The following is a 26,552-nucleotide window of genomic DNA, read 5'->3' as shown; positions in this document are numbered from 1 at the left end:
CATCAAGCTGGTCAGGGCTGGCCATTGCTGCTGTTCCCTCATCAGCAGGGCTGGACATTGCCACTGTCCCCTCATCAAGCTGATCAGGGCTGGACATGGCTGCTGTCCCATTTTCAGCATCTGCAGGGCTCGACATTGCTGCTGTTCCCTCATCTGGCTGTTCAAGACTGGACATTGCAGCAGTTCCCTCATCAGCAGGGCTGGACATTGCAGCAGTTCCCTCATCAGCATCTGCAGGGCTGGACATTGCTGCTGTCCCCTCTTCAGCAGGGCTGGACATTGCTGCTGTCCCCTCATCAATAGGACTGGACATGGCTGCTGTCCCATCAACAATATCAGCAGGACTGGACATTGCTGCTGTCCCCTCTTCAGCAGGGCTGGACATTGCTGCTGTCCCCTCATCAATAGGACTGGACATGGCTGCTGTCCCATCAACAATATCAGCAGGACTGGACATTGCTGCTGTTCCCTCATCAGCAGGACTGGACATTGCTGCTGTTCCCTCATCAGCAGGGCTGGCCATGGCTGCTGTCCCTTCATCAGGCTGTTCAGTACAGCATCTAGCTGCTGTTCCCTTCTCCTGGCCGAGGCTTTGCTGTTCCTCTGTCCCAATGCTGGAGCGATGAATCTCTGCCACGACGAGAATCTCACGCTCCCCGTGCAGAACTCCGCCCTGCGGCTGGTCTGTGTCGTCGTCCTCCTCCTCGTGAGCGAGCGGAGCACGAACAATCCCGTCCACGGGCACCGTCACTGGGGACAGCGGCTGGCAGAGGGCGTGGCTCGCCGTGACGACGACCTTGACGGCCTCGCTGTCCCCGTCCTGGCTGTTCCTGTCCAGCTCTGAGGCCTCGATGTTGTTGGCTTCGTGCTCGAGGCTGTCGAACTCCCGTGTGATCTCCAGGTTCTCCTTGTCCTCCTCCGTGGGGGTGGCTGCAGGAGAAACACTGTCCTTATCCGACTGCTGCAAGTCTTCAGATTCATCCTCATCGTCATCTATGTCCACGTACTCCTCCTTCTTTGCAAACCGCACGGATTTGCTGGCTTTGGGCGGCGCTCGTGAGGTTGTGTTGGCACCAGGCTGCTGCCGAGAGCTTGTGTTGGGCTGCTGGCGTGAGTTGTTAGGCGGCTGGCGGAGTGACAGGAACGTGGTGGTGTGGGTCTCCTCTCCGTCATCGTCGATGAACTTGATGTCCTCTCGGGTCATGCGGGTGGTGAGCTGCTGTTCGTCTCGGGTTGCCATGCGGGTTGCCGTGGTGATGTGCGTTGCCGTGGTGATCTGGTCGCTCTGCATCTCCTCGCGAGACAGGCGGGCCGCCGTGCTGATGACGTCACCGCGGACGACTGGCTCGTAGGGAGACGACTCGTGTCTGCGGGAGGGAAACATCATCAGACATGTGGGAAACAGAAGCAATGATATGCAGGTGTGATTCCTGTAAATGTACTACACTATTTTCAGCATGTGATGTCAACTTATTATCCTGCATTACCCAAAAGTTCTGCTCAAATGGTCAAAATCACCACAAATACAACCAAAATTCTAATCTGTACAAAGGATCATGAGTAATACATGCAAGCACAAACAGGACTGTAAAATTCCATTATAGCGGGAGTAACTAGCCAGGTTTATGGACTATCCAGAACCCTGCCTGAGTGTGTGGTTCTGGATGAAGCCCGGTTCAGGACAGGTGCTTGGGAAGTGAGAAGAGCCGCACCTCTCTACCTGGGCAGGAGGCACATGGACTATCCAGAACCTTGCCTGAGCATGGTTCTGGATAAAGCACAGTACTAGATACATGACATGTGGACTATCCAGAATTGCGCCTGAATCTGGATGCAGCCTGGTTCTGGAAAGTCCAAACAGGACAGGTGATGGGGAAGTGAGAATGGCTGCACCTCTCTACCTGGGCAGGGACTATCCAGAACCATGCCTGAATCTGGATAAAGCACGGTTCTGGATACACATGGAATATCCAGAACTGTGCCTGAATCTGGATGAAGCATGGTTCTGGATGAGGCCCGGATGGTTCTGGATGGGGAAGTGAGAATGGTTCTGGATGGGGAAGTGAGAATGGCTGCACCTCTCTACCTGGGCAGGATGCGCACGGCCCCGGCACTCTCCAGGGAAAAGTCGTACATCCCGTTGATGTAAGTCGACTCCGAGTCGGGACCTTCTGGGTCTTTCCTGGGCAGACACAAGGGGGAACAGTCAGGAAAAAAGAGAGCTGCAGCCAACTGTTCAATACTAGTCACCTACAAAGACTGTCAAAAAGAACGGGTTTGACATATTTGATCAGGAACAGTTGTTTTATGCGACGAACAGAAACTGAACATCTTACCAACATCTTTTAAAAGAACAATTTAATATTTCCACTCACCTGATGGTGTTGGCCTGGAATCGGAAGGATGTGACCGTCTCATACACAGGGAAGTCTCGGAACCCGTGGGTCGAGTCTTCTTCCTTGTCATGTGGGGTAGAGTTGCCGTTCACCGTGTCGCCTTCGTGTGATTGGTCATCTGTGTGGCCGTTATGGACTATGTTGCCGTTTATGGTGTCTGAGCTTTTAGCATCCACAATCGCGTTGCTTCGTGCTTCTTCCATCTTCTTTGCCTCCTCTTCCTGCTCTTCCTCCCGCTGACCAGTCCTCATCTCTTCCTCCTCCTCCTCCTCCCTATTCCCTATCTCCAGCGCAGAGTACAGGTCGTCCACAGGCGTGACTCGGTAGATGCCTTCTGGAGGCCCGTCAGAATCATCTGTGTCTGTCCCAGTGCTGTCCTGCTGTGGGTCAGTGCTGTCCTGGTGCGGGTCAGTGCTGTCCTGGTGCGGGTCAGTGCTGTCCTGGTGCGGGTCAGTGCTGTCCTGGTGTGGGTCAGTGCTGTCCTGGTGTGGGTCAGTGCTGTCCTGGTGTGGGTCAGTGCTGTTCTGGTGTGGGTCAGTGCTGTCATGGTGTGGGTCAGTGCTGTCATGGTGTGGGTCAGTGCTGTCATGGTGTGGGTCAGTGCTGTCATGGTGTGGGTCAGTGCTATCCTGGGATGGGTGGATGGTGTCCTGGCAGGACATATCTGAGCTGCCTTGGTTCAGTGACTGGGTTTCAAGATGGAGCTGTTCAGTGCTGTCCAGTTCGGGGTGGTCTTTGGTGTTGTCAGGACAGGGCTGGTCTTTGGTGCTGATCTGTACACTGCTGCTAGAAACCGACTCCATGACTAGATTCTGCTCATCTGCAGTTTCCTCTGGATTCTGGCCATCTGCAGCTTCCTGTAGATTCTGTTCATCTGCAGATTCCTCAGTTTCCTGCTGACTGTCCAAGGATTTCTCACAAACAGAGAAGCTGACGTTCACCACATGTCTGTACTCCTCGCTGTCCTGTCTGTACTCCTCGCTGTCCTGTCTGTACTCCTCGCTGTCCTGCTGTGCATCTCCATCCTTCCTGCAGTCTGCTGCCGGGTCTGCTGTAGAGTCCAGGAGCTGCTGGACTTGATCTGCGTGGATCTCTGCCATCACTTCTGCCATGTTCGATGTTCTCGCTTCTTCATCACCTTCAGACTTTCTTGAAATTCGAATCTCTTCAAACATTTCTGTTTCGGTGTAGCCACAGATCTCGTCCTCCAGCTTGAAGGTGACATGTTTGGTCTCCCCTGAGCCTCTGCTTCTGCCCTCAACCAGGCAGCTGTCCCGACCTTCAGCCATGGAACTGCTACGACCTTCAGCCATGGAACTGCTTTGACCCTCAGCCATGGAGCTGTCCTGACCTTCAGCCTTCAAGCTGTCCTGACCTTCAGCCATGGAGCTGTCCTGACCTTCAGCCTTGGAGCTGTCCTGACCTTCAGCCATGGAGCTGTCCTGACCTTCAGCCATGGAGCTGTTCTGACCTTCAGGCTTGAAAATGTCCTGACCTTCAGGCTTGGAGCTGTAACTTTCAGCTATGGTGCTGTCCCGACCTTCAGCCATGGAGCTGTCCTGATCCTCAGCCATGGAGCTGCTTTGACCTTCAGCCATGGAGCTGCTTTGACCTTCAGCCATGGAGCTGTCCTGACCTTCAGGCTTGAAGCTGTCCTGACCTTCAGGCTTGAAGCTGTCCTGACCTTCAGGCTTGAAGCTGTCCTGACCTTCAGGCTTGAAGCTGTCCTGACCTTCAGCCATGGAGTTGTCCTGACCTTCAGGCTTGAAGATGTCCCGACCTTCAGCCATGGAGCTGTCCTGACCTTCAGCCATGGAGCTGTCCCGACCTTCAGCCATGGTGCTGTCCCGACCATCAGCCGTGGAGCTGCCTTGTTCTGGTTTCTTGTTTTCAGGTTTGGAGGCAGTTCTCGTGTCAGCAGGACCAGGGAAAACACCTGCTGGTGCATCAGGTGACCTGTCTTCCACGATGGCATCCAGGAGGGGTTCTGGTTGGACAAACTCTTTAGGTGCTGCATCCACTTCTGACCTGGCCTGCAGGGGGTCTGTTGTCGTAGTGATGACCTCTGCCCTGCCCTGCAGGGGGTCTGCTGCCATGGCAATGACCTCTGCCCTCCCCTGTGCAGCAGTGACCTCCACCATGGCTCCCTCTGCAGTGCACATGATGGGCGGCCTGCGCTTGATGGTGCCGGAGGTTTCAGATGTCCAGTAGTCGAGAACCGTTTCGGAGTCGTTCGGGGATGGAGACCTGTCCTCCTCTGGAGGCATGGGGATGTACTCCACCGTCCCCGGGTGGGGAACGAACTCCGGAGCGCCGGGGTTCAGAACAAACTCGTCCACAGTGGAGTCGCTGGTCAGGACCTGGTGGGCCGTGTAGGTGGGCAGCACCTTCTCTCCGCTGCAGCTCACTTTGTCTCTGCCAGGGGGAGCCGCTGCAGTGCAGTTCACCTTCTCTCCACCAGGTGGCTGATGTGCAGTTTATGTTGTCTCTGCCAGGGGGCGCTGCAGTGCAGTTAAGCCTCTCTCCACCGGGGGGCGCTGTAGTGTGAGGCTGGAACTCCCGAGCCTCAGGATTGAGATATGAGCCGGGAACATCGGCGACAACGTCAGGCACGGCCCCGAGTTTGGGCACAAACTCGTCCGCTGTGGGGTTCAGGCTGCCAGGCGAGCCGTCCGCTTCTGTCTGTTGACGCTCCACGGATAGAGGCTCCACAGCCCGAGGCTCGACAGCCCGAGGTTCCACAGCCCGAGGTTCCACAGCCCTGGGCTCCCCCCTCAGGAAGGTCTGTCCGGACTCGATCCCTTCGTTGGCTTCGTTCTGCACCACCTCCTCTGGGGGAGACATGACATCCAGCTGGGCGAGGGACACGTCCGGCACCAGCTGGGCCTCCCGACCAACCGACGGGCTCTCAATCACAACCATGTCCCTGCCTGGGCCTGCAGTACCCTCCAGCACCACCAGGGGTCTCTGCATGTCCCTGCCCGGGCCTGCAGTACCCTCCAGCACCACCAGGGGTCTCTGCTGTGCCGATGTCCGCTCGATGACCACCATGTCCTCGTGGATCTGGGAAGCGGACACGGCTTCGCTGGGCCGGCAGGAGAACACGTGCGCGGGACGTCCCGCCGCCTCCGCCGTGAAGCGCGCCTCGGTGAAGTGTGCGTGCGGGTCGACCGTGTCGCTGGGTTCCGGGAGAGATTCCTCGATGGCGGTCTCCGGGACGAACTCGCTGACTCCCGGCAGGTTGGTGAACATCGGGAGGGGGGACTCCGGCGACATCAGTTCCGCTACCTGGAATCAAAAACTCTCCAGTTAACTCATGGTCAGTAAACTTCTGTGAAATTCTTGTGAATGTAAATTGTACTGCATAACGTTTGTATTTTACAATGTATGTAAGAGGACTCCAGGAAGAGTAGTGGTCTTGTTATCACTAACTGGAGGTTCCTTAAATAACATCAAATCAAATTTTATTTCAAATTGATAAGGCTCTCGCAGGCAGACACCTGAATTTCGTCCTTATAACATACATGTAGGACGCATAAAACAACGATTTGTTACTCTTCCCGGAACATGGCAAGCTCACTATTAAAACAATGACTACACAATTAAAAAACAAACCTGATCAAACTCAGCGTCAGGACTGCAGTCAGACTCCTGCCCGGATACGTCGGAACGGCGACGTAAGTCCTCCACCCCCGTCCCACAAACAAACAAACAAACAAACCCGGTCAAACTCAGCGTCAGACTCCTGCCCTGACACGTCGGACAGATGCTCGGCCAGTAAGTCCTCCACCCCCGTCCCACAAACAAACAAACAAACAAACAAACCTGGTCAAACTCAGCGTCAGACTCCTGCCCTGACACGTCAGACAGATGCTCGGCGAGTAAGTCCTCCACCCCCGTCCCACAAACAAACCTGGTCAAACTCAGCGTCAGACTCCTGCCCTGACACGTCAGACAGATGCTCGGCGAGTAAGTCCTCCACCCCCGTCCCACAAACAAACAAACAAACAAACCTGGTCAAACTCAGCGTCAGACTCCTGCCCGGACACGTCGGACAGATGCTCAGCCAGCAGGTCCTCCACCCCCATTCCACAAACAAACAAACAAACAAACCTGGTCAAACTCAGCGTCAGACTCCTGCCCGGACACGTCGGACAGATGTTCAGCCAGCAGGTCCTCCACGCCCGTCCCACACTCCGGCTCCTCGCGTTTCTCCAGCAGCATCGGCGGCCGGCCGCGCGGGAACGACACGTTCAGCCCGTGCAGCTCCCGCGGGATGTCCGCCGCAGACACGAACACGAAACCGCTGTCGATCTCCGGAGACCCTCCGCTCGCCCCGCCAGACGAGTCCGACTCCTTCAGCGAGTCCTTCGGCGATCCTTCGGGGCTCTCTGGGGAGTCTCTCGGCTCCGGAGACTCTTTGGGATCCGCAGACGGACGTCCCTGCAGAGCAGACTCAGTTTCTATCACCGAAGCAACTATTATCTCCAGCGGGTGGGCGCCAGTTTCCAACTGATGGAAACTGGTTTCTGGGCTGGTCTGTGGAATGGTCTCCAGTTGATTTGAGCTGGTTTCTGGGCTGGTCTGTGGAATAGTCTCCAGTTGATGGGAGCCAGTTTCCTGCTGGCCAGTCTCAGTTTCCAGTGGGTGTGAGCCAGTTTCAGGGCCAGTCTGTGGAATAGTCTCCAGTTGATGGGAGCTGGTTTCCACTTGATTGAAGCCTGTTTCATGGCTGGTCTGGGCAATACTCTCAAGCGGTTGGGAACCTTTTTCACATCCAGTTTCATGCTGAAGGTAGCCAGTTTCTTGGCCAGTCTGTGATTCATCCTGCTGAGTTATGTCCTGTTCCTCTTCAACAGGCCGCAGAGATCGGAGCATCAGGACTTCCTGTCTCCTCTCACTGCCGAGTTTCCTGTCTACATGCCCCTGTGCAGGCTCAACTTTCCTCTCTGCATGTCCCTGCGCAGGCTCCACGGTGTCAGACAAGTGTTCAGACTCTCCGGCTGACATGGTCTCCAGGACCTCAGGTAACAACTCAAGCTTGCCAGCAGGGTCAGTCTGTCTCTCAAATGTCATGGCATCAGAATCAGTTGATGCCGCTGGGTCTTGTTCCCCTGTAGAAGCCTCCATGTTTCCTTCCTGGCCCAGCGTTTGCTGCTCTTCCTGCCCCACAGCCTGTTCTGAGCTGTCCTTTTCCACGGCTTGTTCAGGACTGTCTTTTCTCTCCATGAGCTCAGCAAACATCCCCGGAGCCTCCTGCACCCCGACGGGGGAATCCGGAGAAATCCTGTCGCTCAGAAGCTCCTCCATCTGCGCGCTGTCCAGCGACCGGCTCATGAAGTGCAGCGACTCTTCCTCAAACGACTCCACGGAGGCGCTTCTCAGGTCCCAGCTGGTGCCGTATTTGGAGCCCTCGTATTTGGAGTCGTACCTGACAGGCGTGTCGGGCGGCTGCCCCATGGACAGGGACCTCAGCGGTGCCTTCGGCCGCTCTGATCTTCTCACCTGTGAACTCCTGGCAGGCTCTTCGTAAGCCTTTCTCACAGAACACTCCGCAGGCTCAACCTTCTCCTGCAGGAAGTCCTTAGCCGACACGGGGGTGATGTCTGGACTTTCCTCCCTCAGATCCTCCAGACTTTCCCTGTACGTGCCATCCTCGGGCGCGACGGTGGGGGTGAGATCCTCCTCGCTGGGGTCCGCGCGGGTCCAGGGCTCCGACTCCGAGCGCAGCAGCAGCTTGGAGGCGAAGTCGTCAGCAGTGTCGTCCGGCCGGTCTGTGTGGGAGTCGCTGAGGCTGCGCACGCCGCTGGTGTGGTACACGAAGCTGTTAGTGTACTCCCAGGAGGCATCCATCTCCCCCAGCCGACAGTTAGGGTTATCTTCATCCTGCTGCCGATCCTCCGTACCAGCCTCGTCCTGCCTCTCCTCCGTACCAGCTTCAGAAGACATTACAGACGACATCTCATCATCAGCCTCCACTGCCTTCTCCTCCTCCTCCTCCAGGGTCTCATGGTCCGACAAAATGTCAGACTCTGCCCTTCCCAGCTCTGGCCTGCTGTCATCTAGCTGTTCAGCGCTGTCCTGCTCTGGCCTACTGTCATCTAGCTGTTCAGCGCTGTCCTGATCTGGCCTGCTGTCATCTAGCTGTCCAGCACTGTCCTCTAGCTGTCCAGCACTGACCTCCAGCTGTCCAGCACTGACCTCCAGCTGTCTAGAACTGACCTCTGGCCTGCTGTCCCCATCAGACACCACAGCTGTTGGCCCTGCTGTCTGCTGCTGTTCCCCATCAAACACCTCAGCTGTCCCCACTGTCTGCTCAGCTGGAAGCCCTGCTGTCTGCTCAGCTGGAAGCCCTGCTGCCTGTTGTTCACGGCTGGAGGATGAGCCTAAAGCCTCGTGTCTCAGGAGCTTATTCTGCTCATCCACAGATTCCACAGGTGATACAGCATGTTGCTGTTCTGGCTGCAGGTCACACTGAGGCGTTGGTTGTTGTAATTTCTCATCTGGGCGTGTTGTGAAGTCAGCAGTGGCTTCTGCTGGTTCTGGTATGTCTTCTTCTGCGATGTCTGTTGACTTTCTGCTGGATGGAGCCATTTCAACAGCTTCTAGCCTGGATATGTCCTGTTGAGGGTGTCCAGGTTTCTTTTCTGTTTCCCTATCCTCCTGCAGGTGTGACACAGCATCTCCTGCAGCCTGTTTGTCCTGCACTAACTCAGCCTCCTGCAGTAACTCAGCCTCCTGCAGTAACTCAAACTCCTGCAGGCTGACAGCAGCGTCCTGAATATGTGACGCAGCCTCCTCTGCAGCTTGTGAGTCCTGCAGATGTGACGCAGCATCCTCTGCTGCTTGAGTGTCCTGCAGCAGGCTGACTGCAGCGTCCACCGATACTGGAGCTGTGAGTCGTCTGGCCTCTTCACTGTCTACAGGAGTTGGGGGTGGGGAGGGGGGCGATTCCGAGGGAGGGAAGGCTTCTATCGACTGGTCAGAATCTTCTGCAAACACATCGTCCTTTTCCTCTGCAGGTGAAATTGCAGGTGACACAGGTGAGCGCACGGGTGACAGAGGTGAGCGGGCCTCTGCTGACAACGGTGAGCGGGCCTCTGCTGACACAGGTGAGCGTGCCTCTGCTGACACAGGTGAGCGGGCAGGTGAGTGGGCCTCTGCTGACACAGGTGAGCCCACAGGTGACACAGGTGAGCGTGCCTCTGCTGACACAGGTGAGTGGGCCTCTGCTGACAACGGTGAGCGGGCCTCTGCTGACACAGGTGAGCGTGCCTCTGCTGACACAGGTGAGCGGGCAGGTGAGCGTGCCTCTGCTGACACAGGTGAGCGGACAGGTGAGCACACAGGTGAGCGTGCCTCTGCTGACACAGGTGAGCGTGCCTCTGCTGACACAGGTGAGCGTGCCTCTGCTGACACAGGTGAGCGGTCAGGTGAGCAGGCAGGTGAGCACACAGGTGAGCATGCCTCTGCTGACACAGGTGAGTGGGCCTCTGCTGACACAGGTGAGCCCACAGGTGACACAGGTGAGCGTGCCTCTGCTGACACAGGTGAGCGGACAGGTGAGTGTGTATCTGCAGTTGGCAATGTTTTTTGCTCTTCCAATTTGTCTGCCTCTGCTGGTTGCAGTGTTAGATTTTCTGGTACTTCCTCCTCAGATTTTGGTATTGGAGCTGTTTCAGGAATTAATGCTTCATCTTCTTGAGAAGCAAACGTAACCTTTTGTTCAGTGTCAACAACGTCCACATTTGCAGCTTCTATCTGGTATTCCACAACAGAGTCTCTGCTTGGCTGTGTGACATTCTTCATTTCAGCCGCCTCCATTTCTGCTTGGTCGGGAGCATCACAGATGTTCTGTCTGATGACCTCGGTCTCAGCAGGAAGAGCATCAGCAGCTTTTGTGAGACTCTCCTTTACGGCAGCAGGACCTTCCTCCGTACCTGTGACATCTTGTAGACTTTCTGGAGACTCAGACTCTCCTGAAGGTGAGACATCCTTCAGGTGCGATGTGCCTGTAACCTCGCTGCTTAGAATCTTGTTCTGTTCATCCACAGATTCAGCAGGTTCTGCCATGAGCTCTGCAGGTTTGAAGTCCATCGGCCCTGTTAGGAGCTCCTTCTTGTCATCCACAGATTCAGCGGGTTCTGCCAGGAGCTCTGCAGGTGTGAGGTCCTTCAGGTGTGATGTGTCTGTAACCTCGCTTCTTAGAAGCTCGTTCTGCTCATCCACAGATTCAGCAGGTTCACCCATGAGTTCGTCAGGATTGAAGTCCATCGGCCCTGTTAGGAGCTCCTTCTGTTCATCTGAATCTCCAGCAGGTTCACCCATGAGCTCTGCTGGTGTGAAGTCCATCGGCCCTGCCACAGTGACGTGGTTCCTGGTCACACAGACCAGCTCCTCGGTACTGATGCTGGCCTGAGGAGACGGAGGCCTCTCAGCTTCCACTGGTTTGTCTGGAGTTTCCCCTTCCCTCTCAGCTGCCACTGGTTTGTCTGGAGTTTCCACTTCCCGGGACACAGAGCCCTGGAGAACCTTTCCTGCCACCAAAGTCTTCTGAGGCTTCTTAGAAGGCCCTTTAGTCAACTTTGCTTCTTTTTGTGATGATGATACTTTTGTTTGGACAAGTGTTTTTCTTGTAGTTGTTTTTTCTGCAGAAGTCTTTTTCGTGGCGCGTTTTTCAGTGACTACAACTTTTTTCAAAGGTTTGTTGGGAGCTGGTGCCTTTTTAGAGGGAAGTTTGTCTCCTGCTGCTACTGAAGCCTTACTGGTGACAGGTTTGTCTTTGCTTGGAGGCTTACTGGTAACTGTTTTCTCTTTGCCTTTGCTTGGAGCCTTACTTGTTAGAGGTCTATCTGCTGCAACCGGTGGCTTTTTGGTGGTTGGTTTTGCTCCAACCTTCTTTGCTGATGTTGTCTTAGTGGATGTTTTAAACTGGTCCTTCATAATAACACTTGTTGTTTCTACCGTTATCTTCTTTTTCTCCAGTAAAGTCACTTTTTCTTGCTCCTTGACATTTTTCTTGCCTACAACTTGTTTGTTTGCTTGTCTGCTTGTTGCCATGGTTACCTTGTCCTTCTGTGAGACAGAAACTTTCATCTTAGTTTCCACACTGGTGACCTTTGACCTAGCACCTGATGCCACAACATTTGTCTTGGTCTCATCTTTGCCCTTCACCTTTTCTGCCTTTTTGCTGGTTTCCGCCATTTTTGCTCTTGTTTCTGTCTCTCTTGCTGCTGGAGATGCTTTGCTGGTTTCTTTGCTAGATTTTTTCACTCCTAATTTCCCGGAAGGTGCTGCTTTTGACTTTGTGGCATCGTCTTTCTTCGAAGGCAAAACTCGGCTTGCTGCGCTGCCTCCGTTGGCTGCAGGTTTTCCCCTTCTTCCCGGTTTCTCTGCCGGTCTGGGACCAGACATGGGACCAGACATGGGACCAGACGTGGGACCAGACGTGTCTTTCTTTTTCCCTGCAGTTTCTCTCCCTGCAGTTTCTCTTCCTTTTGGTCTCAACTTCGGGGACTCCGGACCCGCTGCAGCAGTTCTGGACAGTTCCCCTCCCTCCTTGCCATGGACACTCACAGCTTCAGGTGGGGCACCTGGAACACCAGGCCCTGCAGCAGGTGGCGCACCTGGAACAGCTGACACTACAGGTGGGGCACCTGTTACACCTGGCCCTGCAGCAGGTGGGGCACCTGGAACAGCTGGCCCTGCAGCAGGTGGGGCATCCGGTTCTACAGGTTGGGCATCTGTGACATCTTGCTCTAAACGTGGAGCATCTCTTGCAGGTGGGGCATCTGTGACACCTGATTCAGCAGCAGGTGAGACATCCGGTTCTACAGGTGGGGCATATTGCTCAGGTGGTTCTACAGGTGGGGCACCTGTGGCACCTGGCTCTGCGGCAGGTGAAGCATTACCTGGCACAGGTGGGCCATTGGTGACTCCTGCTGCTGCAATGGGAATGTTGGGTGGGGCCAGACCAGGCTCTGCCTCTGTAGCAGCATCTACATCTGCACCAGGCATCTGTAAGTAGGAATGCTCTGTCTGGTCAGGTGCCTGCGCCTCTGTTCCTGCACTAACCACTGTTCCTGCACTAACCACTGTTCCTGCACTAACCACTGTTCCTGCACTAACCACTGTTCCTGCACTAACCACTGTTCCTGCACTAACCACTGTTCCTGCACTAACCACTGTTCCTGCACTAACCATGTCCTTTTCCCTGCTGTCCATTTCCTTCTCACTCTCCTCTGTCTCTGCCTTCTCAGACACGACCAAGTCTTCCAGTGGCACTACCATAGCAGCGCCCCCTGTGGCGCCTGTTGGCACTGCAGCTGCATCGCGTGGCTCATTCTGCACGTTTTTCGCTTTTGCTGGAGATTTTGAGACATCTTCCTTTTCTTTTTTGCCGTTGATCTTCTTCGGTGACTTTGTTTTTGAAATGTTTTCTGCAGCACTTGCCCTTTTCTGGGCAGGCTGTCGCCCTGATGCTTTTGTTTTCTTCATCAGACTAGTCTGACTTTTGGAGGGACTTGCCGGCTTTTTCGCTGTGCTGGCATCATTATTTACTGACTTCTTTCCGGGATTAGCTTCGCTGGCAGGCTTCCTGACCGGGCTAGCTGGCACACCGCCAGACCTCTTTGCTGGACTTGTTTCTCCTTTCTGCCTAGCCGTGCTAGTCTCCACACGGTGCTTAGCAGGGCTACTCGACCCTTTGGCTGTCTGCCTAGCAGGGCTACTTTCCACACGATGCTTAGCAGGGCTAGTTTCTGCCTTGGTCGTGGACCTAGCAGGGCTAGTTTCCACATGGTGTCTAGCAGGGCTACTTTCCACCTTGCCTGTCTGCCTAGCAGGGCTACTTTCCTTGCTTATCTGCCTAGCAGGGCTAGTTTCCTTGCCTGCCTGCCTAGCAGGGCTAGTTTCCACATGGTGCCTGACAGGGCTAGATTCCCTGGCCGATCCAGCCTCCAGACCTGCCAGTTGCTTCGCTGGCGGGCTTTTCTTGGTTCCGGCCGCGTCCATTTCGTCCTCGGACAGGACGAAGGAGCGGGATTTCTGCTGGAAGGCGAGGGTCGGGCAGAGCAGGTGCGAGTCCGGCTTGATCTTGGGAGATTTCTTCTTCTTCGGAGGCTTTCCTTCGGTGACCGAGTCCGTAGAAGAAGAAGACCTGAGGTGCAATAAAACGGAAAATTCTTTTTAAGTGCAGGAACGCAGAAGCCTTCTCCCACAGAGCTACCCAACTGTGGAAATCTTTTAGTAATGGTAATATTAGTTTTATACTTAACCGATAATTTGCTCGTTCAATGATTTTAGCTATAATCAGTACCTTGTCTGACCTGTGACCTCAACGTGTATGTAAATTTGTAGTCATATGTGTATTATTATTTGTGCTGTGTATGTAATGTGTAATGAGCCCTGGAAGATAAGTAAATAATAAATAAATGGTTGTGATAAAAAGAACTTTGCTATTCAGTTCTAATTTACTTCAAATAAATAAATGACTAGATAAATGCGTACCTGATCATGCATCAACGTGCGACAGATGGTAAACTTAGCTATGTAAGCCGAACTAGAGAATAAATAAATGCGTACCTGATGTCTCTGTCGCTGAAGGTGGCCCCGGCCGGGCGAGGGCTCCGCGTGCGAGACCGCGGCCGCATGTATCCCGGCAACGCCACGCCCTCCCCGTCCTTTATCACCACGGCAGGACTTCGACTTCTGGACCGCGAAGACAGCCTGAAGGAAACAGCAAAGTCATTAATGTCCATCTTCCAACATTTTCAAAACTCATGCCAAATAACCCCACATTTTCCTCATTCTGGTTAACTCAATACTTAAATCATATCTCACTTCTGGACCGCGAAGACAGCATGAAGGAAACAGCAAAGTTATGTCAATCTTTTGACATTTTCAAAACTCAAACCAAAGCTGAGCTCATAAATAACCCCACATTTTCCTTATTCTGGTTAACACAGTACTTAAATCATATCTTTATGTACTGTGTTTCCATAATATATTTTCATTCATATTCATATAAGACAGCCTGAAGGAAACATTAAAGTTTTGTCCACTTTGTAATTTGTATTGCACTGTATTTATATTGACTGTTGTGTTTGGGAGGACAACTTGTAAAGGTGTCAATACACCTGTTTTGTCCTCCCTTCCACTTGTATGTTTGTACTTGTGGTGAATTCTAATAAACAAATAAACTTTCAACATTGTCAAAACTCACACCCAAGTTCAGAAATAACCCCACATTTTCCTTAAATTCTGGTTAACTCAATACTTAAATCATATCTTTATATACTGTGTTTCCATTTATATTTTCAACATTTTCAAAACTCAAACCAAAGCTGAGCTCATAAATAACCCCACATTTTCCTCATTCTGGTTAACTCAATACTTATTGTTGTTATGTAATAACTATGATAATCATTGTATAGATAAAATCAAAACCCACCTTTTCTTCTTGAGGTTTTTCTTGTTAGTTTTGGCTCCGTCCGCTGTGTTCATGTCGTCGGACTTGGAGCTTGATGCGGAGACGCGGGTGAGCGATGACTCCCGTGATCGCGAGCGTTGCCGGGCGGGGTTCGACCCGGCGCTGGAGCTGCGCAGGCTGCTCGTGCGCGTCTGCTTGATGAACGGGGCGCGCGGTCGCCGGGTGGGGCTGCGTTGCCGTGACAACTCGTCCTGCTTCATGCTGTCGGATTTCTCCTCCCCGTCCCCGGGCCCCGCCCCGGCCGAGATGTCGCGCCGCTTCTCGGGTTTCGTCTTGGAGGAGCTTCTCTTCTTGCCGCTTCTGGACGCTGACCCGGCTCGCTTGGTTCTGCCTGCGGAGGCATGTTTTATATTCAATAATATTTATGGTTTATGGTTTATTAAGATGCCCTTTAGCCCCATGAGGGGCTTATCTTCCAGGGAATTAGACAAGACAATGCAATACGTACATAAAACAGATATACACAAAAGCACAGATGACATACAATTACAAATTAAGAATTAGAATTGAGGTCAAGAAAAATGTAATATATTCACTGAGTATTAGGCAAGAAGCACAGTTGTGATTAAAACACAATGGCAAAATACATAGATTACATATTACAAAATGGGTAAAATAAAATGAGTATAAACAAGACAAATTGGTGATCTATCGAATTATGAGAATCTACCTGTACAGTAGACAGGCTGAATAAAAGTTCTAAACGGGAACTATGCGGCTCCAGATGTCTTACTGAGGGAGGACTGCGTGTGCAAGATGTCGGTTAGCTTGTCTAAGGAATGAATATCGAATCCCCTCTACTATATACTACCCGAGTATAATTACACACACACACACACACACATTTTATATTATTAGGTAGATATTCAAATCATTATATTATATATAAATGTTTGAACAGAAAACATGAGAGTTCCCGTACCTGCAGATTTCTGCCTGACTCCGTTCTGCACGGCTGCCTCCTCCCCGAGTTTCCCGCTCGGCCCGACGGCGCCGCTCGACGGCCGAGATTTTCTCCCCGACGGAGATTTCCGGGCGCTTCCCGACTTCTTCCCCTTCGTCGGCACTTTCCCGGCCGCCGCTTCCGCCTTCGCTGCTCCCTGCCGGCCGGACATTTGGCGGTCTTTGCTGGACGACTTCTGAAGGTGGCCATAAAAACTGGGTAGAATCTCTCTATTGAACAAACTTATAGCTTCGGATTATTGCAAACCTCACATTCATCAGGAAATCCAGAATAACCAAATCAGATGCCCCTGTCCCATTCACAAGACAACCCTAAATATGCTAGGAACTATTATTATGTACCACTTTTTCCAAAGCCTTGATAATAACAGGTTAGGACAGAAAACAGTCTATACTAGCAAGAAACTTTGTTAACTGCTAATACAATCTGTTCTTCACCTTTGCCCTCTGTGCACTGGAGAGTTTTGGCTTCTTGGTGGGAACATGGCCGATATCGTCCACAAACACTGCGGCTGCGAGGAGAAATAAATAAACAAACAAATAAACAAACACAAAATACCTTAAAGACTGTTATCACAGCATTTGTTCTACTAATTCCACTCTACACATGGGTCAGAGCTTTAAAGTTTTTGTTTAAATCACGTTGTGAAAGCCTCGTGACATAACCTTACTGCTTGTTGTTTTTGTGGGCTGACAGTTCTGAACATCAACTTCACAGTGGATTCCATGCTCCGTTTGGGAAGAACACACTAACGTCTACCGTTCTGGACTACTGTTCTTGCTGCTAAAATTCTTTCTGTTGGCACATGCAACTAAAGGGTACTGACTGGGGAAGACAAGGCTTAGCATGCTGTGGGGTTTGAACCACCCATGCAAGGGTGTGGGTCTATGTCACCATTCAACCACCCATGCAAATTGATGCTATGGTTAGTGATAAACAACCCATGCAAATTGATACTGTGGATCTACATCAACATTTCCACGGCACAAGTTATATAATATAACTTATGGCAAGTTACAGAAGCAAAGGTCTTACGTGATCCTGAGGTTCCAGAAATCAAAGCAGGAAAAAAGAGAAAGCAAAAAGTGCAGTTTCAGCAAAAAGCAGTTATGGTAAAGATGAAGTGGCTCATAGAAAGGAATCACAGTTTAGTGTCACAAAGTCCCCCCATTGGCAGGACAGAAAAGTGATGATAACTTCTACTCTAGAGGAATCACAAGTGCTTTTCAATCTATCATGAAAGTTCATCTGTGTTGATAGTTACATGTTTAAAGTTAAAACTTCTGATCCAACACCAAAAATTCTCAGTCTACTGTCTACTGAGTCTGCTGTCAGTCTACTGAGGAAGACCAGAGTGACTGGTTGAAAGCTCTAAGTGAGAGAATTTATGGTGTTGGATCAAAAGTTTTAACTTTAAACATGCTTTTCAATCTGTCCCAAAAATGTCTGGGCCTGTCATGTTCTATGCCAGAATGAGTTAGGGTTAGGATCAGGTAGAGTTCTGGTAAAAGGATGGCCCTACAGATACACCACCTAGAGTGCACGGCTCAGGTCATGAGAAACAGGAACAGAGTCTCACCTTCCTTGACCTTGGCCTTGGCGCTAGCGGAGAAGCTGTTCCATCCGACGGTGTGCTGAACTTGGGCCACGTTCTGCACGATGTAAGTCCAGCAGCGTTCGTGTAGCGTGTTCACCTGCACTACCATGTCCTGCAGACAGGGGGCAGCATTACATTAGTGTTCACAGGTACACTACCATGTCCTACAGACAGGGAGCAGTATTACATTAGTGTTCACCTGCACTACCATGTCCTGCAGACAGGGGGGAGCATTACATTAGTGTTCACCTGCACTACCATGTCCTGCAGACAGGGGGCAGCATTACATTAGTGTTCACCTGCACTACCATGTCCTGCAGACAGGGGGCAGCATTACATTAGTGTTCACCTGCACTACCATGTCCTGCAGACAGGGGCAGCATTACATTAGTGTTCACCTGCACTACCATGTCCTGTAGACAGGGGGCAGCATTACATTAGCAACACTAACACCTGCACTACCATGTCCTGCAGACAGGGGACAGCATTACATTAGTGTTCACCTGCACTACCATGGCCTGCAGACAGGGGGCAGCATTACATTAGCAACACTAACACCTGCACTACCATGTCCTGCAGACAGGGGACAGCATTACATTAGCAACACTAACATGTTCATCCGCACTACGCAGAGCTCCCCTTAACCAAGCACATGTGCCCTGCAGAGCGCCCCCTACCCACGCACATGTGCCCTGCAGGCAAAGCGCCCCCTGTTGAAGCTGTGTGGCATGCCAGGATGATAAATAATGACATTACCCTGCTGAATTCAGCCGGACCGCATGTCTGAAACAAACAAACAGGCACTCAAATAAACAAAACAAACTGAGAAACAGAACAAAAAAGAAAAGAAAGAAAATGGAGCAGAAAGAGTAAAGAAAATGGTTAGTGTGAAAGCTAATGTTTGTTTGTTTTTTGACTTACTGAGTTCCAGTCGTCCGTCATGCCTAGCTGCTTGAGTCTGTTGACGGACCAGAACTTGTGGCAGCAGTTGTCTGGAGTCAGGCTGTCAACAAGCGCTGAGAACACCTGGCTCACAAACTGGCCCTTCCAGCCCATTCCCTGTATCAACAATAAATAATAACATCAACATAATTATTACAACAGCATAACTAACACTAACACTAACACTACCCCTATCCCCAACCCTAACCCTACCCCCTACCCCAGCACAGAAAATACCTGGCTCACAAACTGGCCCTTCCAGCCCATTCCCCGTATCAACAACACATCATAACATCAACATACTTTAGTAACAACAGCATAACTAACACTAACACTACCCCTATCCCCAACCCTAACCCTACCCCCTACCCCAGCACATAAAACACCTGGATCACAAACTGCCCCCTCCAGCCCATTCCCTGTAGGGCAGAAATAAACACATTAACATTAACTCAGTAACAACAGCAGTACGTGCTGATATGTGATGCTAACCCTAACCCTATCCCTAACACGTGCCGTTGCCTGTACAGACAGCTCTCTCACAGGCTCCACAAACAAACAAACAGCTCACCCTGAGGAGTGTGCAAAACGTGCCGTTGCCGACCACGTAGCCAAAGTTCTGCACCATGTAGCCCACGCAGGCATCCCTCAGCTGTACGGACAGCTCTCTCACAGGCTCCACAAACAAACAAACAAACACACAGCTCACCCTGAGGAGTGTGCAAAACGTGCCGTTGCCGACCACGTAGCCAAAGTTCTGCACCATGAATCCCACACAGGCGTCCCTCAGCTGTACGGACAGCTCTCTCACTGGCTCCACAAACAAACAAACAAACAAACAAACAAACAAACAGCTCACCCTGAGGAGTGTGCAAAACGTGCCATTGCCGACCACGTAGCCAAAGTTCTGCACCATGAAGCCCACGCAGGCATCCCTCAGCTGTACGGACAGCTCTCTCACAGGCTCCACAAACAAACAAACAAACAAACAGCTCACCCTGAGGAGTGTGCAAAACGTGCCATTGCCGACCACGTAGCCAAAGTTCTGCACCATGAATCCCACGCAGGCGTCCCTCAGCTGTACAGACAGCTCTCTCACAGGCTCCGCCCACTTCACGCTCGGGATGGTTGACTGCAGCTTGTCACTCTCTATCGCCATGGCAACCGCATTCTCATTGGTCTGGGGGAGGAAGCACCATACTTGTTACCATGCAAACAGGATTCTGATTGGGCAGATCATTTCTTAAAAACAGAGTTACTTTTGCAATGACTTGGGCGTATTGGTGTGGTGTGTTACAATAAGACTAAGGGCGTTAATACCGGATGTACCGGAGATACAGAAGCTGGTGTGTTACGCTGAAGGGCGGTTATACCGGCTATACAGAATACAGAAGCTGGTGTGTTACGCCGAAGGGCGGTTATACCGGCTATACAGAATACAGAAGCTGGTGTGTTACGCTGAAGGGCGGTTATACCGGTTATACAGATACAGAAGCTGGTGTGTTACGCTGAAGGGCGGTTATATCGGTTATACAGATACAGAAGCTGGTGTGTTACGCCAAAGGGCGGTTATATCGGTTATACAGATACAGAAGCTGGTGTGTTACGCCAAAGGGCGGTTATACCGGCTATACAGATACAGAAGCCGGTGTGTTACGCTGAAGGGCGGTTATACCGGCTATACAGATACAGAAGCTGGTGTGTTACGCCAAAGGGCGGTTATACCGGCTATACAGATACAGAAGCTGGTGTATGTGTGGTTAGGTCTGTATGGTATTTTCTTGTGTGGGATCTGTAGGTACTAACCAGGGTTTCCTGTATGGCTGAGAAGCACTTGTGCTTCAGCTGTGTGGGTTGTGCTATGACAGACACAGGTATACTATAACATGGGTGTGCTATGACCGGAATGAAACGTGTATTTTGAACTGTGGCCTGGGTGGGTTGATACTAACCAGGGTCTCCTGTATGGCTGAGAAGCACTTGTGCATCAGCTGCGTGGGTAAGTTGGCAAATGTCTGGGTAGGCCAGACCTTCGCAAAATGCTTGGAGATCCACCTGCAGAACAGGATAGTAAAACATCAGACATTACTTTAAACTTAGTCAGAATACTTTCTAGAGCCAGAAACAGCTTAATTTAGCCATGTTGAGCCCAAACCTAGTGGGTACTTAGTTGTATAGGGAGGGTACTTACTTGTGTGTGTGTGTGTGTAAGGTACTTACTTGTGTGTGTGTGTTTATAATGTAGGTACTTACTTGAGACAGCCTGTGTGTGTGTGTTTATGGGTACTTACTTGAGACAGCCTGTGTGTGTGTGTGTGTAAGGTACTTACTTGAGACAGCCTGTGTGTGTGTGTGTGTAAGGTACTTACTTGAGACAGCCTGTGTGTGTGTGTTTATGGATACTTACTTGAGACAGCCTGTGTGTGTGTGTATTATTAGTACTTACTTGAGACAGCCTGTGTAGAGTCCCTCCATGCCGAATGTGTGTGCGAGCGCCAGGCAGTCTGGAACTGCCGTCAGGCATCCTGTGCAGGGCTGGGAAACAAACATTACACATTAGGCAAACTGTGTGAGGTGAAATGACAGTCAGGGAGGGCGGGAGGGAGAGAGAGGGGAAGGGAGAGATGGAGAGAGAGAAAGAGGGAGGAGGGACTGACCTTGTGGAAGAGGTGACAGCTGTTGTGCTTTAAGACGAGGGCAGCGACATCTTTGAGCCCCTCCAGTCCGTACATGTCTGCCAGGGGAACCACCTCGCTGCAGAGGGAACAGGCATAAAGCATTAAGAGAGGCATTAAGCAGCGTACAGGCGAGAAACAAACTGAAAAGAAACATTTCCACAAAGTTGCTCCTGAAGCCAACAGACGAGAGGAGGCTGTTCTCACCTGGGCGTGACGTTGTTAGGAAGGTCGATGGTTCCTCCATAGATGAAGTACAGCAGGGCCATCACTCCGGCATGGCTTACGCTGAACAAACAAACAAACAAACAAACAAACAAACATCACTCCAGCATGGCTTACGCTGAACAAACAAACAAACAAACAAACAAACATCACTCCAGCATGGCTTACGCTGAACAAACAAACAAACAAATAAACATCACTCCAGCATGGCTTACGCTGAACAAACAAACAAACAACCATCACTCCAGCATGGCTTACGCTGAACAAACAAACAAATAAACAAACATCACTCCAGCATGGCTTACCCTGAACAAACAAACAAACAAACAAATAAACATCACTCCAGCATGGCTTACGCTGAACAAACAAACAAATAAACATCACTCCTGCATGGCTTACGCTGAACAAACAAACAAATTAACATCACTCCTGCATGGCTTACGCTTCACAAACAAATAAACAAGCAACCATCACTCCAGCATGGCTTTCGCTGAACAAACAAATAAACAAAGAAAACAGCCAATTGACCTATAACCTGTGACGTACCCATGTAGAGTGATTTCCTGTGACCTATAACCTACCCATGGAGTGTGATTTCCTGTGATCTACCCATGGAGGGTGATCTCCTGTGACCTATAACCTATGACCGACCCATGGAGTGTGATCTCCTGTGACCTATGACCTGTGACCTACCCATGGAGAGTGATTTCCTGTGACATGCTCTCTGCCCAGCTGCCACTCAGCATGGCTGAAAAGTAGCCGGACCTCGCACACAGGATGGCCCTGTAGCAACAAACAACACAACATTACACATTAAATGCAACTGTACATAACCCTAACCCTAACCCTCGCACACAGGGTGGCCCTAAAACAAAAAATACAATATTACACAACTGTACATATCCCTAACCCTAACCCTCGCACACAGGATGGCCCTGTAACAACACACAACATTACACATTACATTCAACTGTACATATCCCTAACCCTTGCACACAGGATGGCCCTGTAACAACACACAACATTACACATTACATTCAACTGTACATATCCCTAACCCTTGCACACAGGATGGCCCTAAAACAACATCACATACAACATTACACATTACCCTAACACAACCATACATACACAACCCTAACCCTCGCACACAGGATGGCCCTGTAACAACACAACATTACACATTACATGTTACTGTACATATCCCTAACCCTCGCATACAGGATGGCCCTGCAAAAACAATACAACATTAACTGTACGTATCCCTAACCCTAACCCTCGCACACAGGATGGCCCTGCAACATATAAATACAGCATTAAAGCTACATACTCGCACACAGGATGGCCCTGTAACATAAATACAACATTACACAATAACATTAAACTGTACGTATCCCTAACCCTAACCCTCGCACACAGGATGGCCCTGCAGCAAAAATATGACATAAAACTACATTCTGTACATATGATCTGAAGCAAACACATATTTAGATGTAGAATAGTTAGAATAAGAAGTATGAGAATAAACTGGGATAAGTAAGGAAGGTGGGATACTTCTGAGTAGGCTACCTGTAAGTAGGTTACCTGTAAGTAGGTTACCTGTAAGTAGGTTACCTGTAAGTAGGTTACCTGTAAGGCGGTTTCTCACCTGTGAGCCTTGATTTTCTGGTTCTCGACGACGATCTCGATGTCAGGCTCCACGGAGTTCACGAACAGCTGGAGCAGGTCAGCCGCCAGGGCTGAGGCAGGGGTGGGCTGGCCTGGGGGGGGGCACACATCGCCGTTAAACACACAAACAAACAAACACACACACAAACAAGCAAACACACAAACAAGCATCAGCAATGCTGGCCTGGGAGGGACACACATCACTATCAACAAAACCAAAACCAAAATCAAACAAGCGAACCTCTGTGCAGCTGCAGGTTGTCCACCGACTTGCAGTCTGTTCCCGAGTCAGCCGCGCCCTGTGCAGACAAGGACAGATGTTCTGTTAACAAGTTAAGATAAAAAACTACAGCCACACCCAAGAAAAGATGAACCAGGTTTCCAGCTGTGTTACATGTGACACCCAACCTGCATCTCAGCAAAAGTTACTGCAGGCCCCTTACATGACTAAGTTTCCATCTGACCTGCATCTCAGCAGTAGCAGCTGTCTGCTCCCCGTCCTCCCAGCCTCCCTCCTCCTCCTCCTCCTCCTCCTCCTCCAGGATGGTACTCCCGGCCACGTCGTGTTTCTTCCCGCCAAGCCCGTCCAGCGCCGCATCAGACGAGTGGCTCGTCCCGTCCTCGATGTTGTAACTCCCTGATTCCGACGAATCCTCGCTCGAGTACGTCGCCGTCGACGATGAGTCATCGTCATCATCCTCCAGCTCTGATTGGCTCTCGCTGTGGTCGGCAAGGTTACCATTCACGGGGGGAACAATCCCATCGTCCTTTGCCCGCGCCGTCCCAGCATGCCCTGCGGCGCAGCCCTCGGGAGAGATGCCGCTGTCGGAGCCGTCCGGTTGTCTGGCATCCGCCGGGTCCGGTTGCCGGGCGTCGGCCGGGTTGGCGTTCTCGTCGGGAACGTCCGGAGCAGACTCCGCGGCCGTTTCCTCGTCGATCTCGGAGATGACGCTGAGACTTGCCTCGCGGATCGTGTCGGCGCTGCCGTACAGGTCGATCCATCTCTGCAGCTTCTCCCTGCACGGGCTCAGGTCCTCTCCGGTGTACACCGAGCTGGGGGGAAAGGGCAAGGGTCAACAGTCAAAAGGGCAAGGGTCAACAGTCAAAAGGGCAAGGGTCAACAGTCAAAAGGGCAAGGGTATGCAGACAACAGTGTAAAGCTCAAAAGTCTGGAGACATCAGAGTGGAAAGGTCAAAGTTCTGGAGACAACAGAGGCCAAAGGTCAAAGTTCTGAACATAGAAAACAAAGGTCACAGGTCGAGGTTCAAGAGACAGCAGAGTGTAAAGATCAGGAAGCTCTGGACAAATTTTGTACTTACAGGAGCAGATCCTTGAACTCGTCGTGTTTGACGTGTTTGAAGACGGGAACGACAGAAACGCTGCCGGGAACCTGGGCAGGCAGGAACTTGTCACTCAGCTGGGGTAGCCTGGCTCTCAGGACGGCTCGGTGGGCCGGGAACTGCACTCCTGACACCAGGAACTGGGTATCCACGTTCTGGGCCTCCTCATAAAGCCTGCAGGGAGGTTATAACAACATTAGCCTGGCTCTCAGGACAGCTCGGTGGGCCACAGGAACACCAGGAACTGGGTATCCACATTCTGGGCCTCCTCATAAAGCCTGCAGGGGGGTTATAACAACATTAGCCTGGCTCTCAGGATGGCTCGGTGGGCCAGGAACACCAGGAACTGGGTATCCATGTTCTGGGCCTCCTCATAAAGCCTGCAGGGAGGTTATAACAACATTAGCCTGGCTCTCAGGACGGCTCGGTGGGCCGGGAACTGGGTATCCATGTTCTGGGCCTCCTCATAAAGCCTGCAGGGAGGTTAATATATCAATATGTTAAGGTTAGAGGTTAGACAGTTACATGTTTATGCTATCATGCTAATGTTTAGATATTAGTATTTACATGTTTCTGTTTAGATGTTTGTGTTTAGATATTTGTATTTACATGTTTGTGTTTAGATGTTTGTGTGTTTAGGAAGTACCTCATCATGTCCCATGCCAGCTGCTCGGCCAGACTGGTCCGCAGTTTGTCCCGTTCTTTCCGGGATGTTTATGTTTACGTGTTTATGTTTACATGTTTGTATTTACATGTTTATGTTTACATATTTACCTCATCATGTCCCATGCCAGCTGCTCGGCCAGGCTGGTCCGCAGTTTGTCCCGTTCTTTACGGGATCGCTCGCGGAAAGCTTCGCTCATCTCGACCCCGCCGACCCCAGATGGGCCCTGCGACGCGGAACACGCCATTACAGCAGAGGGGGGGCCAGCTACAGCATGTAGATACTCCTGAAATAACAGCAACATGTTAACTACAGCTGCTACAGCATGTAGGTACTCCTGAAATAACAGCAACATTTTAACTACAGCATGTAGGTACTCCTGAAATAACAGCAACATTTTAACTTTTGCTCACGGTCCACACATTTCTGTGCAAACTGAGGTTACTACGCATTTTTATCGTCCTACATTTGACAAATATTAAACTATTTGGTGATGCCGAAAGGGAACTTACTTACATTGATATACTGTTCATACCCTGTGCGCTTAAGTCTAGTGAAACAAAAACATGTGCATGTGCATTTTTGAACACTCAGATGACTGTAATAACAAAACACTCAAGCCCTGGGCATTTTTCAACAGTGAATCAGGTGCATAACCCTGGGCATTCTTCAGCACTGATACGGTATCTAACGTTAGGACAAAAAAACACAAACATTTCTCAACACTGATATGGTATCTGACCTTATAGTTATAACAAATTAAACACTGTGCAAACCCTGGTCTTTCAGTACTGCATAGCAGGTGGTGCAGGGGGCAAAATAACCTCCTGTCTTCTGTAATTTGCTGGGGAAACCTGTAATTTACACAGGCTTAACGAAGCCAATGCTCGTTAGGGATTTGTGTAATTAGCAATTGCATCAGCTCACTGTCTGTCAGAATTGAGTAAAAACCACTTCAAATGTGACCGTCGGCCACATTGTGCTACAGCCTGACTATAGGATGCACCATATATGTAGTACTATCTCAGGCTTGTTTCCTGTATTGACTGTACTGCCAGTAGAACCCTCTTCCATGTTATATACTGCCTGCATTTCAGTAGCCATTGCTGGTCGATATTTGCCCGTCCCAATTAGAGCCTTCCCTTCCCCGCCGCCAAAATGACTGTCATTTGGTTCCACCACATTAGAGCAGCCCCAGCCGGCTGGCAGACAATCTCATATCAGGGATAATTCTATCTGAGTACTAGTTATTCTCATGATATTACACAGTGTTCGAAATACCTGTCTGCAGTCTGCATTCTGCAGATAGATTTTCAAGATTGCAGAAGAAAAATTTATACAATCTGCAATTTTGCAGAAGGAAAAATAGGCTCCAGATTCAAGCAAACTATAACTCTCTGGCCCCAAGGACAGACAATACTTAAGCTCCTGTTTTGAAGCAACAGGAGCTTCTTCACTAATTTGCATCATCCTTGTCTTGACTTGTCTATCTTTTGTTTAGCCCTTTGGACTTCCAAAAATTTGTCTTCACTAATTTGCATATGAATCAATAGTTCGTCCTTATAAACCTGCAATTCTCTTAGTGTCACT

At 50.8% G+C, this 26,552-nt stretch overlaps 2 protein-coding genes across 5 annotated transcripts in view; both read right to left on the bottom strand.

Moving 5' to 3' along the window:
* The window catches only part of LOC109462036 (microtubule-associated protein futsch-like), an 8,009-nt gene extending 2,915 nt beyond the window's left edge, over positions 1–5,094 (bottom strand). Inside the window, exons 1-4 of one of the 4 annotated variants that reach the window (XM_019758530.1) lie at positions 4,081–5,094; positions 2,376–4,032; positions 2,087–2,182; positions 29–1,367 (exon numbers count right to left, since the gene is read on the bottom strand). In XM_019758530.1, the coding sequence (XP_019614089.1) occupies positions 29–1,367; positions 2,087–2,182; positions 2,376–4,032; positions 4,081–4,663 (3,675 nt within the window). In that variant the 5' untranslated portion in view covers positions 4,664–5,094. Of the gene's footprint in view, positions 1–28; positions 1,368–2,086; positions 2,183–2,375 lie in introns of all 4 variants that reach the window. The other 3 variants (XM_019758531.1, XM_019758532.1, XM_019758529.1) reach the window with 3 other exon arrangements.
* On the bottom strand, positions 4,717–25,245 carry LOC109461939 (microtubule-associated protein futsch-like). Its single transcript, XM_019758419.1, has 24 exons — positions 25,073–25,245; positions 24,278–24,472; positions 23,422–24,010; positions 23,199–23,256; positions 22,938–23,049; positions 21,983–22,072; positions 21,272–21,352; positions 21,047–21,143; positions 20,836–20,924; positions 20,342–20,444; positions 19,387–19,569; positions 18,961–19,203; positions 18,369–18,506; positions 17,430–17,559; positions 16,886–16,891; positions 16,288–16,361; positions 15,809–16,025; positions 14,848–15,217; positions 13,980–14,123; positions 9,888–13,554; positions 9,555–9,599; positions 6,510–9,518; positions 4,844–5,684; positions 4,717–4,745 (listed from the first exon to the last, which is right to left on the bottom strand). Exons 1-24 carry the CDS (start codon positions 25,207–25,209, stop codon positions 4,717–4,719), a joined length of 10,647 nt encoding a protein of 3,548 aa, XP_019613978.1. The 5' UTR covers positions 25,210–25,245.
* Between the last annotated feature and the right edge of the window lie 1,307 nt (positions 25,246–26,552).

The sequence above is a fragment of the Branchiostoma belcheri genome, unplaced genomic scaffold (genome assembly GCF_001625305.1).
Source record: "Branchiostoma belcheri isolate BF01 breed outbred unplaced genomic scaffold, Haploidv18h27 scaffold98, whole genome shotgun sequence".
Taxonomy (NCBI): Eukaryota; Metazoa; Chordata; class Leptocardii; order Amphioxiformes; family Branchiostomatidae; genus Branchiostoma; species Branchiostoma belcheri.
The sequence above is the reverse complement of the archived record's forward strand: the minus strand, read 5'-3'. Positions and strand labels throughout refer to the sequence as shown.

What these genes read in the sequence shown, in the direction of transcription:
- LOC109461939 (XM_019758419.1), bottom strand. Translation starts at nt 25,209, where the DNA reads ATGGCGTGTTCCGCGTCGCAGGGCCCATCTGGGGTCGGCGGGGTCGAG. An exon ending in AAAAACCTCAAGAAGAAAAG is followed by an intron (nt 14,124 to 14,847) that starts GTGGGTTTTGAT and finishes TGTTTCCTTCAG; the next exon opens with GCTGTCTTCGCGGTCCAGAA. An exon ending in AGCCACCTGGTGGAGAGAAG is followed by an intron (nt 4,746 to 4,843) that starts GTGAACTGCACT and finishes GGTCCTGACCAG; the next exon opens with CGACTCCACTGTGGACGAGT.